At 37.4% G+C, this 22,904-nt stretch overlaps 1 protein-coding gene across 3 annotated transcripts in view; it reads right to left on the bottom strand.

Moving 5' to 3' along the window:
- col8a2 (collagen, type VIII, alpha 2) overlaps positions 1-22,904 on the bottom strand; it is a 69,932-nt gene that overhangs the window by 4,878 nt on the left and 42,150 nt on the right. For 2 of the 3 annotated variants that reach the window (XM_073822157.1, XM_073822159.1), the window contains exon 2: positions 3,192-3,372. In XM_073822157.1, the coding sequence (XP_073678258.1) occupies positions 3,192-3,339 (148 nt within the window). In that variant the 5' untranslated portion in view covers positions 3,340-3,372. Of the gene's footprint in view, positions 1-3,191; positions 3,373-21,061; positions 21,158-22,904 lie in introns of all 3 variants that reach the window. The other variant, XM_073822158.1, reaches the window with a different exon arrangement.

The following is a 22,904-nucleotide window of genomic DNA, read 5'->3' as shown; positions in this document are numbered from 1 at the left end:
TTTTTATATCCTCTTCTGTGTATCTATTGGAATGGTATACTCTATTTGTGAAGCGCCCTCAAGTGGTAAAATGATTTATAGCACAGGCTTAGGTATTCAATATATGTCTCAGCTGGTTTAGAGGAAAAAATTAGGTCATTATACATTACAAATTTTTAGATCATTACATTGTACCACCTTAAACTCCATGCCCCAAAATAAAACTAAGACAACTACAGGGAATTTCCTAAAAACCATACAACTGGTATTGGACAGAATCAGGGGAAATGACTTGTCTATGTAGTTTAGCGAGACTGGATAGTTATACCCAAGTACATGTTTTAGATTGGTAAGTTTTTTTTTTATTATTAATAATATTTTTCTTTAAATTAGGTTTCAACTGGATAAGCATTTTGTAATATTAGAGAAACTTCTGGAACAAACTTTGTGTTTCAGTGTATGTCGTCCATTGTCCACTAGATGGTAGTGAGCACATAGCTTTTCTTTAGAGATGTTTTGATCCCTAATTGATGTTTAAGGCCTCCTATACACATAACTTTAGTTTGTTTAAATTGTTCAAACTTTAAGCACAATTGCAGTTTTAATTACCTCTCTTCTTGACAGAATGAAAAACCACTGCAGTGATTTAATAGAACTGTATGCATGTCCAAATACCAAAGGTAAGTTATAGTAGGCTACTTTTATGTTAGCTGTAAGAAAAACTAGAAAAAAACTAACTTGCATTGTACAGGTCCAAATACACAGATGCTAAAAGTGAGTTAAACACAAGTTACCAGACGCAGAGAGACAATTTAAATTCATTTCAAAATGGCAAATCAAAAGCTATCTTTATCAGTAGGCCACAGACAGGCCAAGACCTCACTATCACAAATAATAAGTAAATATATATAAACCACATTCAGTTCACTGAACTGAACTGGTTTGAAACGGCAACAAACCAAATTTTTCTCTTTGTGTGAACTATCCCTATGAACTATCTGGCCTCTTTTTGCTGTTTACCTGTGAAAAAGAGACCTTCTATGTATCTTGAGCACATCACAACAGTTTCTATTTGACACCTACCATGGATTTCCCATCAGCCCAAGACTCACCCTTGACCCCTCCTACTTGTTTCTGACACTGTTTTGACACACCATTTGATTCCCTTCAGGTTTGGGCTATATGGATATCTGATATACTGCTTAGAAGGGAGGTGACTTCACCCCACTCTGTCAATCTTTTCCCTCTTTTTTCTCCTCCTGTGACATGCTCACAAAGCCCACAATATCACAGAGTAGAGGAGGAGTCAGCAAACTGCAAACCAATCTTGTCCTCTCTTATTGTTCTTCTCAAGTCTGACAGACTGGCAAAACTCGCCGACTCTTTCTCTGCCTGAAGAATCTCAGTCACCAGGGCTTAAAAGGGCATACACACTAAACCATTGTGCCACTTTAGTGCACAAATAAAATATCATCTTTTAAACTAAAATGAAATTGTATTTCAGTGCAAAAATGTAAGTCTTACTGACTAACCTCCAGCAATCCAGTTTAACCAGCTAAATTCATTCATTCACAGTGTCTTTATGAGTGAGAAGCTTGTTAAAGACTTATTTCGCTCCTGAATTAATCAGTATTTTTGAAGAGACCAGCTGAAGTAATTATTTAAATAACTCACTCAAGGCACTTGGTGCCACCTGCTGGTTTAACAATGTGTCCTGCAAGAAAGAGTTTCTGAAAAATCCCCACTAATGCACACTGAGAATATGTCCTAAACAAATACATGCACACAGCGAAACAAACCATTCATTTCTTTCACATCTTGTTATGTTGCTGCCTTATGTTAAACTGCTTTAAATTACTTTTTTCCCCACATTAATCAACACTCCATACACCATAATGTCAAAGCAAGAACAGAACTGTCACAACTTTGTTAATTTATGAAAAATTAAAAACCTGAAATAAGTCCATTGCATAAGTATTCATACCCTTAACTCAGTATTAAGCTGAAGCACCTTTACAGCCTCATGTCTTTTTGGGTATGATACAAACTTTTGCACATCAGCATTTGGTCATTATCTGCCATTCTTCCCCTCACCTTTTCACCTCTCAATCTTTGTTCAGCTTGGGTACGGATAGATTTTCAGGTTTCTCCAGAAATATTTGATTAGGTTCTGTCCTAGGCTGTGGCTAGGCCACTCAAAGACATTTACAGAGTTGTCTATAAGCCACGCTTGCTGTTTGCTAAGGGTCATTGTCCTGTTAGAAGGTGAACCTTCTGCCCAGACTGAGGTTTTGAATGCTCTGGACTGGGATTTCATTAAGGCTATCTCTATATTTTGCTGTGCTAAGCTTTCCTTCTACTCTAACTAGTCCTTCAGTCCCTGCCGCTGAAAACCTGCCCCACAGCATGAGGTAGCTACCAGCACACTTTACTTTTGGGATGGTACCCTGCAGGTGATGAGCAGTGCTTGGTTTCCTTCAAATATGTTGCTTGAAATTGAGGTTCATCAGACCAGATAATCTTGTTTCTCACAGTCTGAGGGTGGAATTTTGCAAATTCCAGGTGTCTTTTTATGTGTTTTTATTGAGGAGAGAGGATTGAGTTTTGCCACACTGCCATAAAAAACAGATTGAAGGAGAGTTGCAGTGATGTTTGTTAACATTTATCATGGAGCTCAACTAGAGTGACCATCAGGTTCTTGGTCACCAGTCTTAACCCTTCTCCATCAGTTGCTTAGGCCAGCTCTAAGAAGAGTCCTGGTTGTTTCACACTTCTTCCATTAAGGGTAAATTTTAACTGTCCCAGATAAGGGTATGAATACTTATGCAATGGAATCATTTATGTTTTTTATTTTAGTAAATTTGCCAAGATGTTAAAAACCATTTTTTTTGCTTTGCCATTATGATATATGGAGTGTATATTGAAGTGGTAAAAAGTATTTTAAAGCAGTTTACCATTAGGCAGCAACATAACAAAACACACAAAAATGTATAAATACTTTCACAGCACTTTATTCAGATATTTCACAATATTATACTATTATATTTCACAATACGGTTTTTACTTTGTATCTAATCAAATAAATGCTGCCTTAGTGAGAATAAAGTGAAGTACACTGTCATTTGAGTATGGATAGACAGATGGATGGATAGGAAAACTAGACAGATATGATGATGCATAGATGGATGATTTTGTTGATTACAAACACTTACCAAGATACTGGCCCTTGCCTTCTCTGAAGGGTGGCCCAACAGGTCCCTTCATCATGGGCTGCACATATTTCATCTGAGGCAGAGGGGCATAACCTCCACCCAGGACATGATTCCCTAGCGTTAGCAGGACACAGATCACTGGCAACATTGTCACTGGCCTCTGTGGTCACGAGCTTTCAAACTGCAACGAGAAAAAGATAATTGATTTACTGCTTTTGGATCAATCTACTAGTCTTTTAGCTAACAATCCTTTAAAAACAATCCTTTTTTGGAAAATGTGATTCTTTTTTCAGGATTTTTGATGAACAAAAAGTAAAAAAACAGCATTTATTCAAAATAGAAATCTTTTCTAACAAATTATTATTTATTAAAGAATCATAAAAAAGTATCACAGGTTCCAACAAAATATTAAGCAGCACAACTATTTACAACATTGACACACACACACACACACACACACACACACACACACACACACACACACGCATGTTGGGTTTACATGTTTTATGGGGACATTCCATAGGCGTAATGGTTTTTATACTGTACAAACCGTACTTTCTATCGCCCTACACCTACCCTACACCTAAACCTAGCCCTCACAGGAGATTGTGCACACTTTTACTTCCTCAAAAAAACTCATTGTGCATGATTTATAAGCCTGTTTCCTCATGGGGACCTGAGAAATGTCCCCACAAGGTCAAAATCTACTGGTATTCCTATCCTTGTGGGGACATTTGGTCCCCACAACGTGATGAATACCAGGTGCACACACACACACACACACACACACACACACACACACACACATAGTCACAATCTATGGGAAAATCCAAAGTTCTATACCATTCCAAATAGTCCAAGCTGTTCTAAAGCATCCTAATTACCCTGATTCATTGGGAACAGCTGTTTTAATCAACTCAACAGGTGAAAAACAGAAGCTCTCTGTTGCTGGTTTGTAGACAGTCATGGGTAAGACAAAGGAGCTCACTGAGGACCTGCGGCTGCGCATTGTGGCACACTCACAAGTCAGGAAAGGCTATAAGGCTATATATCTAAAAGTTTTGAAGTTCCAGTGGCTACAGTGCAAAGTATTATTAAAAAATACCTTGGGCACCAGTGGATATTTCAGCATGACAACGACCCAAAACACACAGCAAAAGTGGTGAAGAAATGGTTAGTAGACAAAAACATTGTTTTGCAGTGGCCCAGCCAGAGTCCTGAAACCAATTGAGAATCTGTGGAGGGAGCTAAAGATCAGGCTGATGGCAAGGAGACCCTCCAACCTGAAAGAGTTGGAGGTCATCGGTAAAGATGAATGGGCAAAAATACCAGTGGAGACATGCAAAAAGGTGGTCAGCAATTACAGGAAGCGTTTGATTGCTGTAATAGCCAATAAAGGATTTTCTATTGATTATTGAAAAGGGTATGAATAATTTTGGACATGCCACTTTTTGTTCAAATGTAAATAAAAGATGAGTAATATTTTTTTCCACAATGATGCCTCTTGCACATCGTCTTATTATCTTTTTGTTACTCACTGCATAGTGATTTCATCTCCTTTCAAACACTGAGTACTTTACTCCATATGCTTTACTCCTACTCATTTTCGGATACTTGAATGAGCCCTCCGTTTCCCTTCACATTGCAGTTTATGTTGGCTTTACCAATGTGCTCGGTCGAATTTAAAAGTCCTATGCCAGTCAGCATTACTGCCAATTGGTGTAACACTGAGTGACAGTGGCATACATAAACAGCTTTCCATGTGCTAGCCTGATCGGTGATGCCTGGCACGGGATACAACACTTAAAAGTTCTTCTCTGCTACCACACAGGCTACAAAACACTGAGAAAATAACCCCTAACACCGGTCCAAAACTGAAAAAGCAAAAAGTAAAGCCCTTCATGTTAAACTTTAGAAGTGAAATGTTATTTTAGGCCTTGTTTCAGAAAAATCACAGAATCTATGGGTTTTTGGTGTAGACAAGCAGCCTTGTCAGAGGGACATGGTTTCACTCGAGGGCCTGCAGAGATGCTTACAAGAAGAGCCAAGAGGATCTTCCCACACGGCTGGCTGTCAGACGGGTCACTGGGTAGAGTTATTGACCCCACACAAGATACGCCTGGGCAATGAGGTACGGATGCCAAGGCCTAGGTAGGGCTCAGTGCCTCAGCGTTTGTTTAACCAGTCATTCCCCAAGACAGCTGCAGCTGTTTGCTTTAATTTACTGCAGAAAGGAATGATAATTTCATCCTCATGTTACTCGCACCAAATATTTACACAGATTTGATCAGGTGCATGGGAGAGACCACTGGCTCGGAGAACAGGGGCGTTGATGGCATCAAGTTAGGGTCTTAGGGTTAGTGTCTACTCTTGCATTCTCTTGAACATCTGACATCCACATCAGACATCTTGGATGTCTCTTTTTTTACCCACTTTCATGGATTACATACCAGTTGGTCTCAACTAGTGCTTTCTCAACTATTTTAAAAGCCGACTCATTTTCTTATCTAAATTATCCATGATTATACGCTTAGTTGCATTTTATGCTTAGCATTTAGAATTTTTCCTGTAAACCTATCAGGGGTGCGTTTCCTGTACAACGACATAACTCACTGGTTAACCTCCATAGTACGATGCATTGTTGTTGAAACGAACTAGCTAGTCACCAGTGTTTCCCGAACATGGTCGCATCACCGTCGTTTGAACCACATTAGTTCAGCAACTTAGGGTCGTTGTTAATGACGTCACCGAGTAATAACTTCTGCTATTTAACTGATTAGGGATCTCAAAAATGCAGGTATATTGAACATGGCACCTAATGACTAATTTACTAATTTTTGTTCCCTGTCATTTCGCTTTATTTGATGTTTGATTCATCGCGTGTTCTCTCTTACGTCATACTCCGGGGTTCCCTCAGACATTTGTGCACATGCGCACTACTCATAAACAACGCTTACAGAGGATGCACAAAAATACATAGATTAAAATGCATTTATATTTAGATAAAATTGAGGATATAGACCGTACTGCGTGTTAGCTTGCAAACTGTGACCAAGAACATAATTTATTAAGCCTATCTTAATAAATTACTCACTCTTGTGTTGTTTCAAACTTGTAAGACCTGTTAATCTTCGGAACATAAATGAAGATATTTTTGATGAAATCCAAGAGCTTTCTGACCCTGCACAGACAGCAATGCAACTAACAATTTTTTTTTTATTTTTTTTTACCATTTTTGTTTTCTTTGCACACAAAAAGTATTCTTGTAGCTTCATAAAATTACAGTTGAACCACTGATGTCACATGGACTATTTCATTGATGTCCTTAATACCTTTCTGGGCCTTGAATGTGTCCGTTGTGTTGCTGTCTATGCAGGGTCAGAAAGCTCTTGGATTTCCTCAAAAATATCTTAATTTGTGTTCCAAAAATGAACAAAGGTCATACGGGTTTGGAATGACATGAGGATGAGTAATTAATGACAGAATTTTCATTTTGGGTGAATTATCCCTTTAAAAAAAAAGTAACATTATGTTGCATTTCCAAGAATAATTATATTAGTATCTTTTTCAAGACAAAACTTAAAGGGACTATATGCAACTTTCCCCCCAAAATAAACGTAACAATAGCCTATTTGACCATTTATGACTCAAACATCTCCTGATGAGCATACTGACACCTTGTCAGCTCACAGTGGGTCCACCTACTGTATAAGCCTGTATCCTATTTTTCCTATTTTCTGTCGGGTCGGATTTTTTGCGCGCTGTCTGCGGATGTGACGTCAAGCGTGTTCATGTTAAACGTTTCAGATCACTCTGCCATCACCGCTAGTCAGCAATTAGCCTACACTCGCAAGCAGTGCAATGGATTGTGCGACTACACAGAAGAGACCCAGGACAACTCTGACACCAACAGTAACTCCACAGAAGACTAAAAAAGTTAAACCCCTGACAAGTGCCCGAAAAAGATCGAAGATTGAGAGCGACCGGCGCCGAGCAAAGACTAGAGTGAACAATATATGTATTTGACTGTTCTTACCTCTGTAAACATAATGTTGACTTCTTTGCAGCGGATGACTTGTGAAGTGTGCACGTACGAGCGCGCACTGCGAGAGCGAGCAGAAAGGAAGAGCAGTTCCGTTTTTTGGCCACAGGTGTCAGTCGCGAGTTTAAATTTCAGAAAATTGCATATAGCCCCTTTAAGAAGAAATAAATTCAGATAAACTCTAGCTTTTCTTAAACTCCTTGTCTTGAATTTATTGGGTTGTTTCAAATATAAAACACTAGCTACTCATAATACATATCCCTATACAATGTGTATTTGTGTATAACATAGCAAGTAAATTCTGTAGTTAATGTCATTAGATGGTCATTTATGACCAGTTGTGGTCTGTTCAAGACTTGACATCACACCTGGATGAGTTGTCCTGTGCTCTGAGTATGACTCAATATGGCAGGTAGTTTATTGATTGAATCATCTCCCAGTCCTTTATTTTCTGCACACTGTGTTCTCCCAAGAGTGCTGAACCTACGAAGCCGGAGGGATGGAGCTTAAAGTCTGCTGATCTTAAATTCTGTCCAAAAGCACATGGACATCCTATCCGTGGCCTTCACAGTTCACAGGTTTTGGTTTGCCGTTCTCAGTGGACCTGGCCAAGCCAAGACACATTCATAACCTACCTCACTTCCTATTTCAATGTGCTGTGACAGCTGAACTCTCTCTCGTAACCGCAGGTTTGAACACAGAAACCCACTAGTCAGCCTGACTGCATCTGCAAGCATGAGACCCACAGGTCAGATCAACTTTCTCCACAGTGCCACAGCTCAGCAAGAACCTCTTTAAATTCTAACCAAAGGTTAATGGTACCCCTTTCTCAAATATAAACCCCTTTCACAGTTGAAACAGTCAGAGGCTCCTGTAAGGACCATATCAAAGACTGTAATCATTTGAGACACTTTCCATGAATAAGGTACAAAATAATGTCTGAAACATTTGAAAATGTCCTTTTTTGTTGTTTTCAACAAATGGTCAGTGAAAGGAGATCCTTTAGCTTCAAGAAATGGTGATTATTAAGCTCAGGAGAGTGTTAGTACTTATGGATGTCGAAATACAGCAGAGATAGTTCACTCAAAAATGAAAATTCTGTCATTAATTACTCAACCTGTAAGACCTTCGTTCATCTTCAGAACACAAATTAAGATATTTTTGATGAAATCTGGATGCTCTCAGACCCTGCATTGACAGCAGTGCAACTATCACTTTCAAGGCCCAGAAAGGTAGTAAGGACATTGATAAAACAGTCCACGTGACATCAGTGGTTCAACTGTAATTTTATGAAGCTACAAGATTCAACAATTTCTTCTCATTCGTGTCAGTCTGTTAGGTTATTGTCTGTATATTCTGGTTCAAATATGTAAGGCTGGGCAAAAAATTGCAAGTCATCCTCTTCAGACACGTTTACAAAGACAATATGTTTTATGCTTGTGAACAAGGCACAGCGCATCCAGGTTCTACGTCAGAATGCCAGCTCTTGTTGAAGAAACTGTTGAATAAAGTAATTTTTTTGTTTTCTTTGCACTCAAAAGGTATTCTTGTAGCTTTATAACATTACAGTTGAACCACTAATGTCACATGGACTATTTTAACAATGTCTTTACTACCTTTCTGAGCCTTGAACATGTCAGTTGCATTGCTGTCTATGCAGGGTCAGAATCAGTGTTGGGCACATTACTTTAAAAAAGTATAGATATTAGTTACTTCTTACAAATAGTAACTGTTAGTAACTGAGTTACATCGTTTTAAAAGTAGCTAATTACCAAGGAAAGTAACTATTGTGTTACTTAAAAAGAAAAGTTCAAATATGTCAAATAACTTGGATGCCCCCGATATTAAATACTGTAAACGAATAAAACATTGCACACTAATCTACACTATTTTAATGTTGCTGTGGAAAAATGTGAGAGACACCTTCCAGGGGCTAAATATCAGGTTACTAGGGTCGCTTCAATACTCCATCATTTTGAAACTGAAAAACAGTCTAGTTTTGTTTGTGTCATAATAACAAGAAAACAATGTGCTTTTGTAAAATAAATAAAAAATTATAAAAAGGGTGCACTCTCTGCCATCTCGGTCTCCGTCACCTCTGTTCACAGACATGTAAATATAACAACATAAAAATATGTATAAATAGCTTGAAATGTATACTTTTAAATGAAGTAAGTCATGTCAGAACAAATATTCTCTGATAAAGTAATCCGTATGATACCAATGCAAGCTCTAGTTTTTCCTATCTAAACTCATCATCTATAACGTAATCATGCCCACGAGCAGCTCCGCTTTTCAAATTTTAAACATCCATGTGAGACGCGCAGACATGTAGGTAAACACCCAGATCACATCTGTAAACAAACATGAACATTCATCAAGTTCATCTTGGTTACTTTTTGTTTCTGGAAGATGACGCGCTGAGAGGAATAAGCCAGAATTTACCTCAGAAGAACACAAAGCGAAAATGATAGTAACGCCACATTTTATTGTCAGTAACGGTAATGGTGTTGTAAGGGGGGAAACGGTAATTTGTTTGATTACTCGTTACTGGAAAAAGTAATGCCATTAGTAACGCTGTTTATTTATAACGCCTTTATTCCCATCACCGGTCAGAATACTCTCAGATTTAATCAAAATACATTGATTTGTGTTCTAATGAGTTAAACGAAGGTCTAACAGATTTGGAATGACATGATGGTAAGTAATTAACGACAGATTTTTCATTTTTAGGTGAACTATCCCTTTAAGGCTAAAATTCCAACTTATATAGAGGCTGCATTTCATGCTAGGCCAATTTTATATGAAATAATACTTCGTCTAACATATCTACCTTAAAAATGTGTATTGTGTATTCATATAAAGTGTTTTTGTCAGATGCTTGAAATGCCTGCGCTGACTTCAAGGGAAGTCTGCAAAGGCTGAATGCAAATGGAAAGTTAACAACATTTAGTTTGTGCCTGTGTTGCATCAGTGGAAATCAAAAAAGAAAAGTATGGCAGAGCACATGTCCATGTTAAACCACATCTGCAGGGAACCTGGTCCAACTGCAGCTCCTGCACTAGCTGGCCAGAGAGATGAGAAAAAAAGCCAGACATGCTCAGCCTCGCTGTGTTTTCCCAATCAGCAAGACTCCAAACGGGGCACTCTGCGCCTGTTTGCTTTGCCTGATTCACTGTGGTTCACTGGCGTTTCCCTCTTTTATCATTTTCGATTTTCGTTTTTATTGTTGTTCTTACTGGAATTTGGGTTCGGGGCTGTGCTGGGCTCCAGCAGGACAATTTTGGGCTTTGCTCCGGCCTTGAAGCCCTCCTACGGCGTATAGCGCAGTGTGATGCTTTTTTGCCACCGTGAGCTTATAGTGCTGCGGTTGCCATCTTATTTTACTGCCGCGTAAGGATGTGCAGTCCCAATAACCATGAGCGAGCCTGTATAATTAGTCACGTCTGTGTGAGCATCTGTATTTGCACTCGATAAAAAACTCGCTTCCTCCTAGTTCTCACATGTAGCCGTCTCCCCCTCCAGGAAAAACATGATCACAAGTCACAGGGAGAAAGCAGCAAGGCCAAGAGTGAGAACCAAAAAGTCAGACAAACATAAAACGGGCAAAAACAGAAAGCGACTGAGAGAATTGCTGGTATGGCCAATTTGGTTAGTTGTTGAATAGTTGGCTGTCATTGGTAGTGGTAGGGGGCGGGTGGCTGAGCCTTTTTTGGGGGGTTGCGGTATTGTGGGAAGGATAATTTAGACGTTCTTGACCATGTGCCCTGCTCTGAGCAGGCGTCTTAGCACTCGAAATGATCAGAATCAGACATTACCCCTGTTCCATAGGCCGGCACAATCTGTTTATCTAATGTTTTTCTTGAACAGCTCTGCAGACGCAGTAAAAAAGTCTCACGCAATCCGTCTGGCCAAGCGCTCGGCCATGCATGCGCACGCTCTGTGTTTACAACGCACAGCTGAGGTCTAAAACATAGATATGCACATAAGGATGGGTGGCTGCCAAATGTCTACAACACACATAAAAAAAAAACCAAGGAGCTTTTGAGTAAGTAAAGCCAGTTGAAGGTAAAACCATTCGAACGAACAATAAAAAGGAGCAATTTGGCAAACACTGGTTGATGGTTTATCTAAAACAGACCTAAAGAAGCACTTAAGTCAGTTGTGCATAAGAATTTACGGTAACAGCTACCAAAATTCAAAACAGAAATTGCTCTAAGAGCAGAAATAAGCACACATTCGTACCAGACATTACAAACTTTATGGCTTTCCCAAAGTGAGTTGGCATCCAAATCAGAAAATAACAGAGAATAATAATGCGCCAAGACCCAAAATGAGCTTTAAAAGCATATCCATGTAATTCACGTCTAACCAGACCTGTGAAACTCAATCAGAAAGTGGAACGTTCTCCTACAGGCCCTTGTACGAAAACAGAAAAAAAAAAAACACATAACGCATTACTTTTCGCTATAGCACTTACTCTTACTGCATGCTGGCGGGAAATTAGGCAAAACACTGCAGGGGCCAAAAGCTACTAGCAGTAATCTCTAAAAACAACATGGCAGCTCAGGTGGTAACCAAGACACCAAAACGGAATGAGCCACAAGTAAATAGCTCAAAAGAAAGCTATTCCCACTTTTCATCACCTTAAAACAGATGGCTCTTTCCATGATGGTTGTGAAATGTACACTACGGTTCTCCGCTAAAACCCACAAACAGCCCACAGGGCCCGGTGTAAGACCTCTCAGGTGAAAAAGTTCATATAACTTATATAATGGCACAGTTAAAGGCACAGTATGTAATTTTTACCACTAGAGGGAGCATATTTAAAACTCAAAAGAGGAGTAGTTTGATGATGCTGTGATTGAATGTAGAATCCTGGGAGTTGTTGTCTTCATCCCCTCAGCTGATGAATGTTCTGTTTACTCTGTGCTACTGTGTCACCTATGCATAACATATTAAAGCATCTTTGGTGATTCCATGATTTCTACAAAATAAAACCACAAATCGAGGGTGTATGATGTCATTTGCAGGTAATGCAATGACAGGGGATGAGCCACTAATTAAAATAGCTTATTTCTTTGGATTGAAACATTCTTGGAAACATCTGGGATAATGTCAGTACGCAAGTCAAAAAACAAACAAAAAACACTGTTCTAGTGGTTTGTGGATATTTTAATTAAAAAAAAAAAAAATCTGATATATTTGTGCCTGTTAAAAAACAAAAATGTTAAAATTATTATTCAAATGTTAAAATTAATATTATTAAAATTAGTTTTGAAATATTAATAAGCAGTGAAGTTTTTTAAATATGTAATATTATTCTTAATAATAATAATAATGAATAATATTTAAAAAAAATTAAAATAATACATAATGTTAAAATGAAAATGTATTTGTTTTTAAATATTAATAAGCAGTAAAGAAGATATTATTTTTTCAAATATTTTTTTAAATACAAATAAATAAATATAACTAATAAATATAATATAATAATAATATATATTTTTAAATACTAACAACTAACTAACTTAACAAACAAATTAAAAAGTAAAAAACAAGGATTAAAAAGATAAATGTTAATGTTAAAATTAAAAAGCAGTATAGAAGACCTGTTATTTTTCAAACTAATAATAAACAATTTTAAAACAAACAAAAATAAAAATAAAAGCAAGAATTAAAGAGAAATATTAATGTTAAAATAAAAATGTATTTGTTTTAAAATATTAATAAGCAGTGAAGATGTATTATTTTTTCAAATAAATAATAATAATATGTGTATGAAATAAAACAATAATAATACTTAAAAAACTAATAAATAAATAAGTAAAAAACAAGAATTAAAAAGATAAATATTAATGTTACATTTTTTTCGTTTTTAAATATTAATAAGCAGTGATGTTATTTTCAAATAAATAATAATAATAATAATAATAATAATGTATGAAATGTAACAACAACAATAATAAAAACAAATTTTAAAAACAAACAAATTAAAGGTAAAAAAACAACAATAAAAAAGAATATTAATGTTAAAATGAAAATGTATTTGTTTTTAAATATTAATAAGCAGTGAAGGTCTGTTATTTTTTGATTCAGATAAATAATAATAATAATAATAATAATAATTATAATTATATGTGTATGAAATATAACAACAACAATAATAAGACAAATATTAATGTTAAAATGAAAATATATTTGTTTTTAATATATTAATAAACAGTGAAGAATAAATAAAAACAACAACAACAACAACAATAATAATAATGCATGTGTATGAAATATAACAATAATAATAAAAATAATGATTACATTTTAAAATTTAAATAAATAAGCACACAAGTAAATAATAAAAGTTAATAAAAAATTCAAATAAAATATCAAAATGAATATGTATGAATTGCATTTTTAAGGCATTTGTAAATAAAACATCCGTAATTATGGTAAAAAACAAAAAACAAAAAACAAAAAAAACAATGTATTTTATGAACTCAGAGGCATGTTAATATAAATGAAAGCGTGTCTATGTGTGGCTTGCAAGAACATATACATATGCATGTTTGCATAGTACAGGCACAAGTCTGTTTGATAGGCACCATGCTTATGGAGTCAGCACGAGAGACGGAAATTGGGTCTGAGAGTTTTATTCCATAAATCAACTTTTCAGCACGAGTTAAATCTCAGGAGAGCGCGAATGGTGCTTAACCTGTAATGGCCTCCCCGTCTGCCAATCTTATATCGCTCCTTTTTTCCCCCTATGTAATCGGCTACCTTAGAAACTACACAGTGCTGCATAAACATTTAGGAACGCGGCGCTCATTTTCAACACATTGCACATTTACGTTCTCTGATTGCATGGTATATTAGCGGCCAGCGTGACCTCAGCCCAGTGTGGATATTAAAATGGAGGTTTGGCTAAATTGGCTCTTCGACAACATTTCTCAGACACATTGACCTACAGAGCAGGTCTCAAAAGCCAATGGGTAATATGCAGCCGTAACCCCGCTGTGACAACATTTAACAGAATCGTTCAATAAATCATCCATTTAAATGCTGTCAGGGTCCTGCTGGGGTGTGACTTAAGCTGTTTATGCTGCCATTTTGTTCACTTTTTTTCCACCAACGGGCCTCCAGTCTGCGCCGAGGGCCCCACAGATGTTATGCAATGGCCCTAAAGCTAACACTCCTGTCAAGTTAACTGACAGATAAACAGTGAATTCAAGTCCCGCACTTCTACTGTTTAACGTCTTCAAATGGGGTTACTGTGGGAATATGTTTTTCTCAGGTAGTTCAGATGAAGCTCCCTCTAGCTTCCCCCAGAGGAAATGTTCTCTTAGACACAGTAAATAACAGACACTATTCATTGTAGCTGTCTCGATTTCTTGGCCGTGCGAATGATGCACATACCTTTAGCGGTCTTGGGAATACAGCAGCGTGTTTTCTTGTATAGACACACACATGTAGCATGCACAAGAAGAGAGAGTGTTTAGGTTGCACCAGCTTGACCATTAGTCCAGGTGCTCCTATAGCTTGGGTTATTATGGAGAACTTGAAACTTTCTGTTTAGGTTTAATCGGAAATTGGCCACTAGGGTGTCTGGGGTGCCTCATCCGAGACCATATTGAACATATGTTTTAGTCCCCTCTCTCAGTTGTACCTTTTATTGCTCATTCTCTTTAGATTTAAAGCTTTAGCATGATAAACAACGAACGGCATTGCTAATGCATTAGCTAACATTACATAGGCAACAATTCAGCAGACTACTAACATACTGAAGTCAAAAGTTTACATATACCTTGCAGAATCTACAAAATGTTAATTGTTTTACCAAAATAAGAGGGATCATACAAAACGCACGTTATTTTTTATGTAGTACTAATAAGAAATTTCACATAAAAGACGTTTACATAGTCAAAAAGAGAAAATAATAGTTGAATTTATAAAAATGACCCGTTCAAAAGTTTACATACGCTTGATTCTTAATACTGTGTTGTTGTCTGATTGATCCACGGCTGTTGGTCTTTCAGCATTTTTGTGTATTTGAACCCTTTCCAACAATGACTGTATGCTTTTGAGGTCCATCTTTTCACACTGAGGACAACTGAGGGACTCATATGCAACTATTACACAAGGCTTAAACACTCACTGATGCTTCAGAAGGAAACATGATGCATTAAGAGCCAGGGGTGAAAACTTTTGAACAGAATAAAGATGTGTACATTTTTCTTATTTTGCCTAAATATCATATTTTTTCATTTAGTACTGCCCTTCAGAAGCTACAGAAGATAGTTACATGTTTACCAGAAGACAAAATAAGTCAAATTTACCCTGATCTTCAAATTCTTAATGTATTGTGTTTCCTTCTGGAGCATCAGCGAGCGTTTGAACCTTCTGTAATAGTTGCATATGAGTTCTTCAGTTGTCCTCAGTGGGAAAAGATGGATCTCAAAATCATACAGTCATTGTTGGAAAAGGTTCTAATACACAAAAATGCTGGAAAACCAAGAAGAACAGCGGGCAGTTTAACTGTTCAGGACAAACAAGGGACTCATGAACAACTATCACTAAACAAAAAACACAGCTGTGGATCATTCAAGTAACAACACAGTATTAAAAATCCAGTGTATGTAAACTTTTGAAAGGGGTTATTGTTATAAATTCAACTATTATTTTCTTATGTGGACTTCTTGTAATCATCTTTTATGTGAAATATCTTATTCAGGCCAGTAAAAAAATAAATCTTTAATGTTATAATTGTAATATTCCTATTTTATTTTTCTACTACATATTTTCCTGATCCAATATTTTGAGGAGACACTGCCTCCCTTGCAACACTCCTGATGTATAGGTACTTTTCTGGAGGAATAGGTCATGATAGGTCAGGGTAGACACCTTTTTTCCTATATACTTAAGGGGAGATAGCATTCCACTACTCTGTTTGTTAGATCAGCCCACTGTCTAAAGTATTTTTCATTTTGTGTCTTCATAATTTGATTTGACCAATTGAGTTCTGATTCCAGGGCTCAGTCAGTTATGTTTTGGATTGTGAACATAACCCTAAGACTAACTGGCTGAGCACATCTCTTTAGAGGCTTGTGGAGGGTCAATGTGTTTAGGCGAGTAACCTAATGCCTCTCTTTTTTTCTCTGTCACATATTGACCTGTTGTTTAAGATTTATTGACATTTTTCCTTATTTTTTTTAAAATATTCTGTATTTGAATCCATCATGATAGAAAACAAAGAAGGGTATTTGAGACCATGTTGATGTTGAACACTTTAAGAAACGGAAAAATGAATGTGAAGAAAGAAATAGTAATAAGAACAAAGCCCAGTCTCCATCCGAGAGGCACTTTGTTTTGTTAATTGTGGAGAAATATCTGATTAAGACAGCTCCAAATACAATCCAGGTGTTAGCTTAAAAAACTGCTTAACTTACAGGAAAACGCTCACATTCTTTCCTATTCCACATGAATGTGAAAAAAGACTTTTAAAGGCGCAGTAATCAAAACTGATACCTGGACAGACGAGTTTTCTTTGCTCATAAAGGACCTAATACTTGAAAAATAGAATTGGATGTGTGTACAGTTTGTGTGTGAACAAACAATTAAGAAAAAATATATTCTTAATTAGGATTTTAGGTTTTTAAAAAATAATTTAAAATAGGATTTATGGTCTGTTTTTACAAAATGGACTGGTCTGGTTTAGTCATAATGCATGTGTATTGCGAATTGACAGTTTATGTATTTTATATTCTAGTTTAAAGCAACATTTTGTCATATATGAAGCTTTAAACTCTTGGACAAAAATAAAAAAATCGGAATTTGGACAAAAAGGCAAATAGAAAACTTCAAAAGATACTTGAATTTTGTAATTAAAAACTATTCCTCTCCAATTTCTAAAATATGTGCACATAAATAAATGATAAACAAATAAATACACATATAACCATATAGTAAATCACAATTTTAAAGAAGAAACATTGATTTGTAACTAAAAATATGAGTGGGAGCACTGTTTAGTTGACTGGCATGACCTGTGCTTTGGCTGTATCCCTGCTGAGTTTGTCTGGGTCTGTCTACCCTCCTCTCTCCCCAGACACAGACACAATCTGATCCTCACATCCTTCCTCACCTGCTCTGTCAACAGTCTCTGTTTTTCCCCTTACCACTTTTTCTTTCTCACTTTCTATCTCCCTTTCCTTTTCTCTCTCAACATCTCTCTCCTCTTTCCTATTATATGTCTTTTTTGAGGTTGAGCTGGCAGTCTCTTTCCCACTTCTCTCTACTTTATAGTTCTCTTTCCTTTTCTCTGATTTCTCCCTTGCTTTTTCTCTACAACAGTAATTCTCTGTCAGGATTTTTGTCTCATTTACTGTAACAAATATCAAACACCCTTAAACCAAATAAAATACTGTGAGAGGGAAATCTGTGCAAGATAGGAGACAAAAATGTAATTATTTTTCTTTCCTTTTCTACCTGTTTAAAAGGGTTAGTTTACACAAAAATGAAAATTAGCACATGATTTACTCACCCTCCAGGCATCTTCTTTCAGACGAATCCAATCAGAGTTATATTAAAAATGATCCTGGCACTTCCAAGAATGACATAGGTGAGTGTTTCTCCTCATCAGTCAAAACAAGTCCAATAAAGTGCATCCATCCATAATAAAAAAGTGCCTCACACGGCTCCAGGGGGTGAATAAAGGCCTCCTGTAGCAAATCGATGCGTGTTTGTAAGAAAAATATCCATATTTAAAACTTAAGAATCACTTTAATCTCGCTTGCGCCAAATGGTCGTACCCGGAAGCAGCTTTAGGCAGATGACGTAATACGCTGCGCAGAAATGGCGAACACAAACATGCCGTGGAGAGATCAAAACAATGGTTACGGATTAGATGTTCAAAACGAGGATTTGTAAAGGAAAATGTCAGAGGATTTTGAAATAAACCAAGAGGAGGCTGTTTTTCCTTTGCTAAAATAAGGAAGCTTCGCTTCATTTGCTTCTATAAACAAACGGAAGCTGCTTCTGGGTACGACTAGTTGGTGCAAGCTAGATTAAAGTGACTATTATGTTTTAAATATGGATATTTTTCTTACCCAAACGCAGCAACTCTCTACATGAGGCCTTTATTCACCCCCCAGAGCCATTTTATTATGGATGGATGCACTTTATTGGACTTGTTTTAAACTTATGAAGAGAAACACATACCTATGCCATTCTAAAGCTTGGAGGTGCCAGGATAGTTTTTAATATAACTCCGACTGGATTCTTCTGAAAGAAGGAAGTCACTTACACCTAGGATGCCTGGAGGGTGAGTAAATCATGGGCTAATTTTCATTTTTGGGTGAACTAACCCTTTAAGCACGAACCTCACAAAATATTCTAAGATTTATGCTTAAAAAGAAACTTAATTAAACTTAATTCAAGTTAAATTGTCATCAACTGGCACCAAGCCATAGTGGTACTCCCGTAAATGTGCATCGATACGATATTTTTTAGTTTTCTTTGCGCACAAAAAGTATTTTCGTAGCTTCATAACATTACGGTTGAACCACTGATGTCACATGGACTATTTTATCGATATCAATATCCCTAAAATATATTTTAAGGATATCGATAACAATATCCTTACTACCTTTCTGGGCCTTGAACATGGCTATGCAGGGTCAAAAAGCTCTCGGATTTCATCAAAAATATCTTTGTTTGTGTTCCTAAGATGAACGGGTTTGGAATGACGTGAGGGTGTGTAATTAATGACAGAATTTTCATTTTAGGATGAACTATCCCTTTAAATGCTTCTCAAACAAATATATCTTGTTTTAAAAATATTAAAAACTGGACCAGAAAAAAACCCAGCACATGTCTGATGATGCAGGAGGCTTTTTTTCTCTTCACGTCTCTCATATTAAACACAGCCACGTGCTGACCATTCACACACATTGTCCCTGGGTGGTACAGAAAGAAGCAGTAGAGGGAGAAAAGTATTGATGGCTACTCAGAGGAGACAAAAAACACTAAAGTGTGTGGTAGCAGACGGGACAGAGTGTTCAAAGACCAGTCATCAGTTGGCTTGTGTTTTGTCTCCGCTGCCTGTGCCATATATTCAGGCCGAATGACGAATGGCCCACTCTACTCTTCCATGTGGGTGGCACTCGTCAGTGGAGCAAGACCTACATGTGTAGGTGAACTCCTTGGATGCATAACATGTACATACCTATGTCTGATGTGGATGTGGGGCCCCAGGATTCTGTCAAGCTAAAATTACACCGGGATTCTTACAGAACAAGGCACAGTCCGCCTCTTCTCCAGTGTGCATTAGGTATGATAAATGAGTAGTGTACTTAAATCTTTCCTCAGATCATCCAAGTATTTTTCATTCAGCTCATCCAGTCAAAGGACAAGGTTTTCTCAGTATACGGAGGCACAATTAGATGTTGGAAACAGGGCCAATGCCTACATGGATTCAGACTTGTTTTAGCTGTGGAGGGTGTGAACTTCTGGAGTTCCAAATAATTGGCATACACCAGGGAAATCACACTTAATCCAAAGTTTCACTGTTCTCCAATGCTGGAAAAATTCAGACTTTGTCGCAAGTGAGAATCGCTTCCAGACCTGGAGGTTCATTTCTATAGTGAAATTCTGATTCCTTGCTGAAATGCTGTTAAAATGCTTGCTATCATGACTTGTGATGCTCTGAATTGTCAAATAGAAAAGTAATTACAAGCTTTTACACCTCCATCATCACCCATTGCAGATATCTAGTGGCGTTGTGGTAAGTTTAGGGTTAAAGGGATAGTTTACCCAAAAATGAAAATTCTGTAATTTATTGCTCACCCTCATGTCGTTCCAAACCCATAAGACATTCTTTAATTTTCAAAACACAAATTAAGATTTCTGACCCTCCATGGACAGCAAGGGTCCTTCCACATTAAAGGTCCAGAAAGGTACCAAAATCATCGACAAAATAGTCCATGTGACATCAGTCGTTATGAAGCTACAAGAATACATTTTTAGGGTGACTAATTAATGACAATTTTCAATTTTGGGCAAACTATCCCTTTAAAAGTCATGACCATTCACCAAGCTTTTGTGCAAGTCCCTTAAAAGGGAGAGTTCACTCAAGAAATAAATGTTCCATCATCATTTTCTAATCTTCATATTGTTCCAAACCTGTATGATTTACTTTCTTCTGAGAAACTCAAAAGGAGATGCTTTCAAGAATGTTCATGCTGTTCTTTTGCACTGAAAGTGAATTTTTCTCCATATAGTGGACTTCAATGGGGATCAATGGGGTGAAAGTCTAAACTGCATCTTTAGTGCAGTTTCAAAGGGCTCTACATGATCCCAGCCAAGGAATAAAGGTCTTATCTAGTGAAACGATCTGACATTTTCTTTAAAAAAAAAAAAAATCATTTAACCACAAATGCCCATTGCACCAGATAAGACCCTTATTCCTCAGCTGGGATCGTGTAGAGCCCTTTGAAGCTGCATTGAAACTGCAATTTGGACCTTCAACCTGTTGATCCCATTTGAAGTCCACTATATGGAGAAAAATCCTGGAATGTTTTACTCAAAAATATGGTTTACATTTTGTAATTATATATATGGTCACAACTTACTTTCACTGTATGGAAAAGAGAAGCTTGGACAATCTGCTATAAACAACTCAAGTATTCTGGAAAAACACAGACACTTCTCTAGCTTTTGAAAGACATGAAAACATGAATAATGACAGAATTTTCATTTCTGAGTGAACTATTCTTTCAATCTCAAGTTGCTCTATGCTAGGGGAATGGATAAAAGTGTCTGTTAAAAGGCTACTTACAATCACTGTATCACTGTGTCTGATGGGTATCCAAGACACATGGAAATCCTCCACCGTACTCTCACAGTCTGGATGGCAGAGAAAAGGATTCAGGCTCTGTGATGAGAGTGAAGGGTGAGAGAGTTTGGGGATTATAATTTAATAAGAGCCAGGAAATCTTTGTCAAACCCCCTCAAGGGGATGAAAAGATGTGGTGTTCTGTGGCAGACAGCAGGATCTCAGACGGTGAGACAGGTCTGCTCCTCTGACACAGGGATGAAAGGCCAGCTATATTAGCATCACAGGTCACAAACCACAGCCAAAGCCACTGTCTGAGGTGGGGATACACTGTTCTGAAGCCTCTTCCATCATTCCCAGGGAGAAAAATATGGGAAACTGCACATTGCAGGATGCTGACACATCTTACTACTTAACCAACACTTTCTGGAGTCCAAGAACACACAGAATGATTTTTCAAGCTGCTCAACTGTTCGTCAAAGCACAACACTGTACCAATACCTATATACACATTTCTGCAAAACTGAAAAAACGTACCTATATACATGAATCACTGCAGTTTCCAGTTGAAATGAAGACTAGAGGCAGTGAAACCCAGACAACTTGTATTCCTTTTCACACAAAGTGTGATTTACTCACAGAGTTTTAATTAATAAAGTTTAATTATCACACAATTAATTGCAGAATATTATATTATGTCTTCAAAACAATGTTAAGATCCTGCACGGTTTGAAAACTCATACTTCTGAACGTTCTCGTCACATACAGCATCATATGCATGAGTTTTCCCCACTGGTGTAGGGGATACCCTGCTGAAAAAACCAGCTAATACCAGCCTAGGCTGGTTGGCTGGTCTTAGCTGGTTTAAGCTGGAAGTAGCTGGTTTTAGCTGGTCTCCCAGCCTGGCCAGGCTGGTCAGGCTGGTTTTAGCTGGTGGTTTCCCAGCCTGACCAGCTAAGGCCAGGCTGGAAAAGTGGCCAAAACCCCTCTAAAACCAGCCTGCCTTCCAGCTATGACCAGCTAAACCCAGGCTGGTTGACCAGCTAAAACCAGCCAAACAGCCTAGGCTGGTTTTAGCTGTTTTTTTCAGTTTCCAACATGATAGAGCATTAACCTTTGGCAACACTAACCAGATATTTAAATTCCGAACAGCCGTAATATGTACTTCAAGTAGCGTAATAAAAGCGCAGCAATACGTGTCTGTACTAACATAATAAAAACATCCCACGATCGTGTATTGAAAGTGTGTTTTGGTGCCACTCTCTGGACATTTCACTTTGAAACGGCAGCGAAACATGCAGTAAGGTACATAATTACAGTGCTGCAGAAATGTGTATAGAGTCACGTATTTTCATGAGCCTAGGTTGTGAAAAAGGCCTTAGAGAAACATTCAAGCATAAACATATTTAGTCCAGAATCACAATGACAGATGTACTTCAAAAGAAGCAGAGGTCTTCAGGTTCACATTAATTCTGCTCACAAGGGTTTATACGTTGGTAACTTGACTGACACCTTCCACCTCACCCATCTGACAGAAACTGATGTATGAAGGATTATTGCACCAGACTGTGAGCCCCATTTCTCAGAGCGTGTGTATGTGTGAGGGGGTGTTGTGGTTTGGGGCGGAACTGTGCGTGAGCATTTGGTATGAATTATAGTTTGCTCTCACCTCTGTGCACATATACAGTATTGACCAAAAGAGTGATCAAAAGAACTTCGGAGGTCCATGTCGGACATCATTCGTTTGAAGCTGGCCTTTTAGTGTTTCCTGGAAAAAGGTTTAGTCATTCATATGTGCCAAAACTTGATTTAAACATGTTTTCACACGTGTGTGTCACAGAGAGCG

This window comes from Garra rufa, chromosome 17, assembly GCF_049309525.1.
Source record: "Garra rufa chromosome 17, GarRuf1.0, whole genome shotgun sequence".
In the NCBI taxonomy this organism is placed as follows: Eukaryota; Metazoa; Chordata; class Actinopteri; order Cypriniformes; family Cyprinidae; genus Garra; species Garra rufa.
Note: the sequence above shows the minus strand (reverse complement) of the source record. Positions and strands in the feature narration are given on the sequence as shown.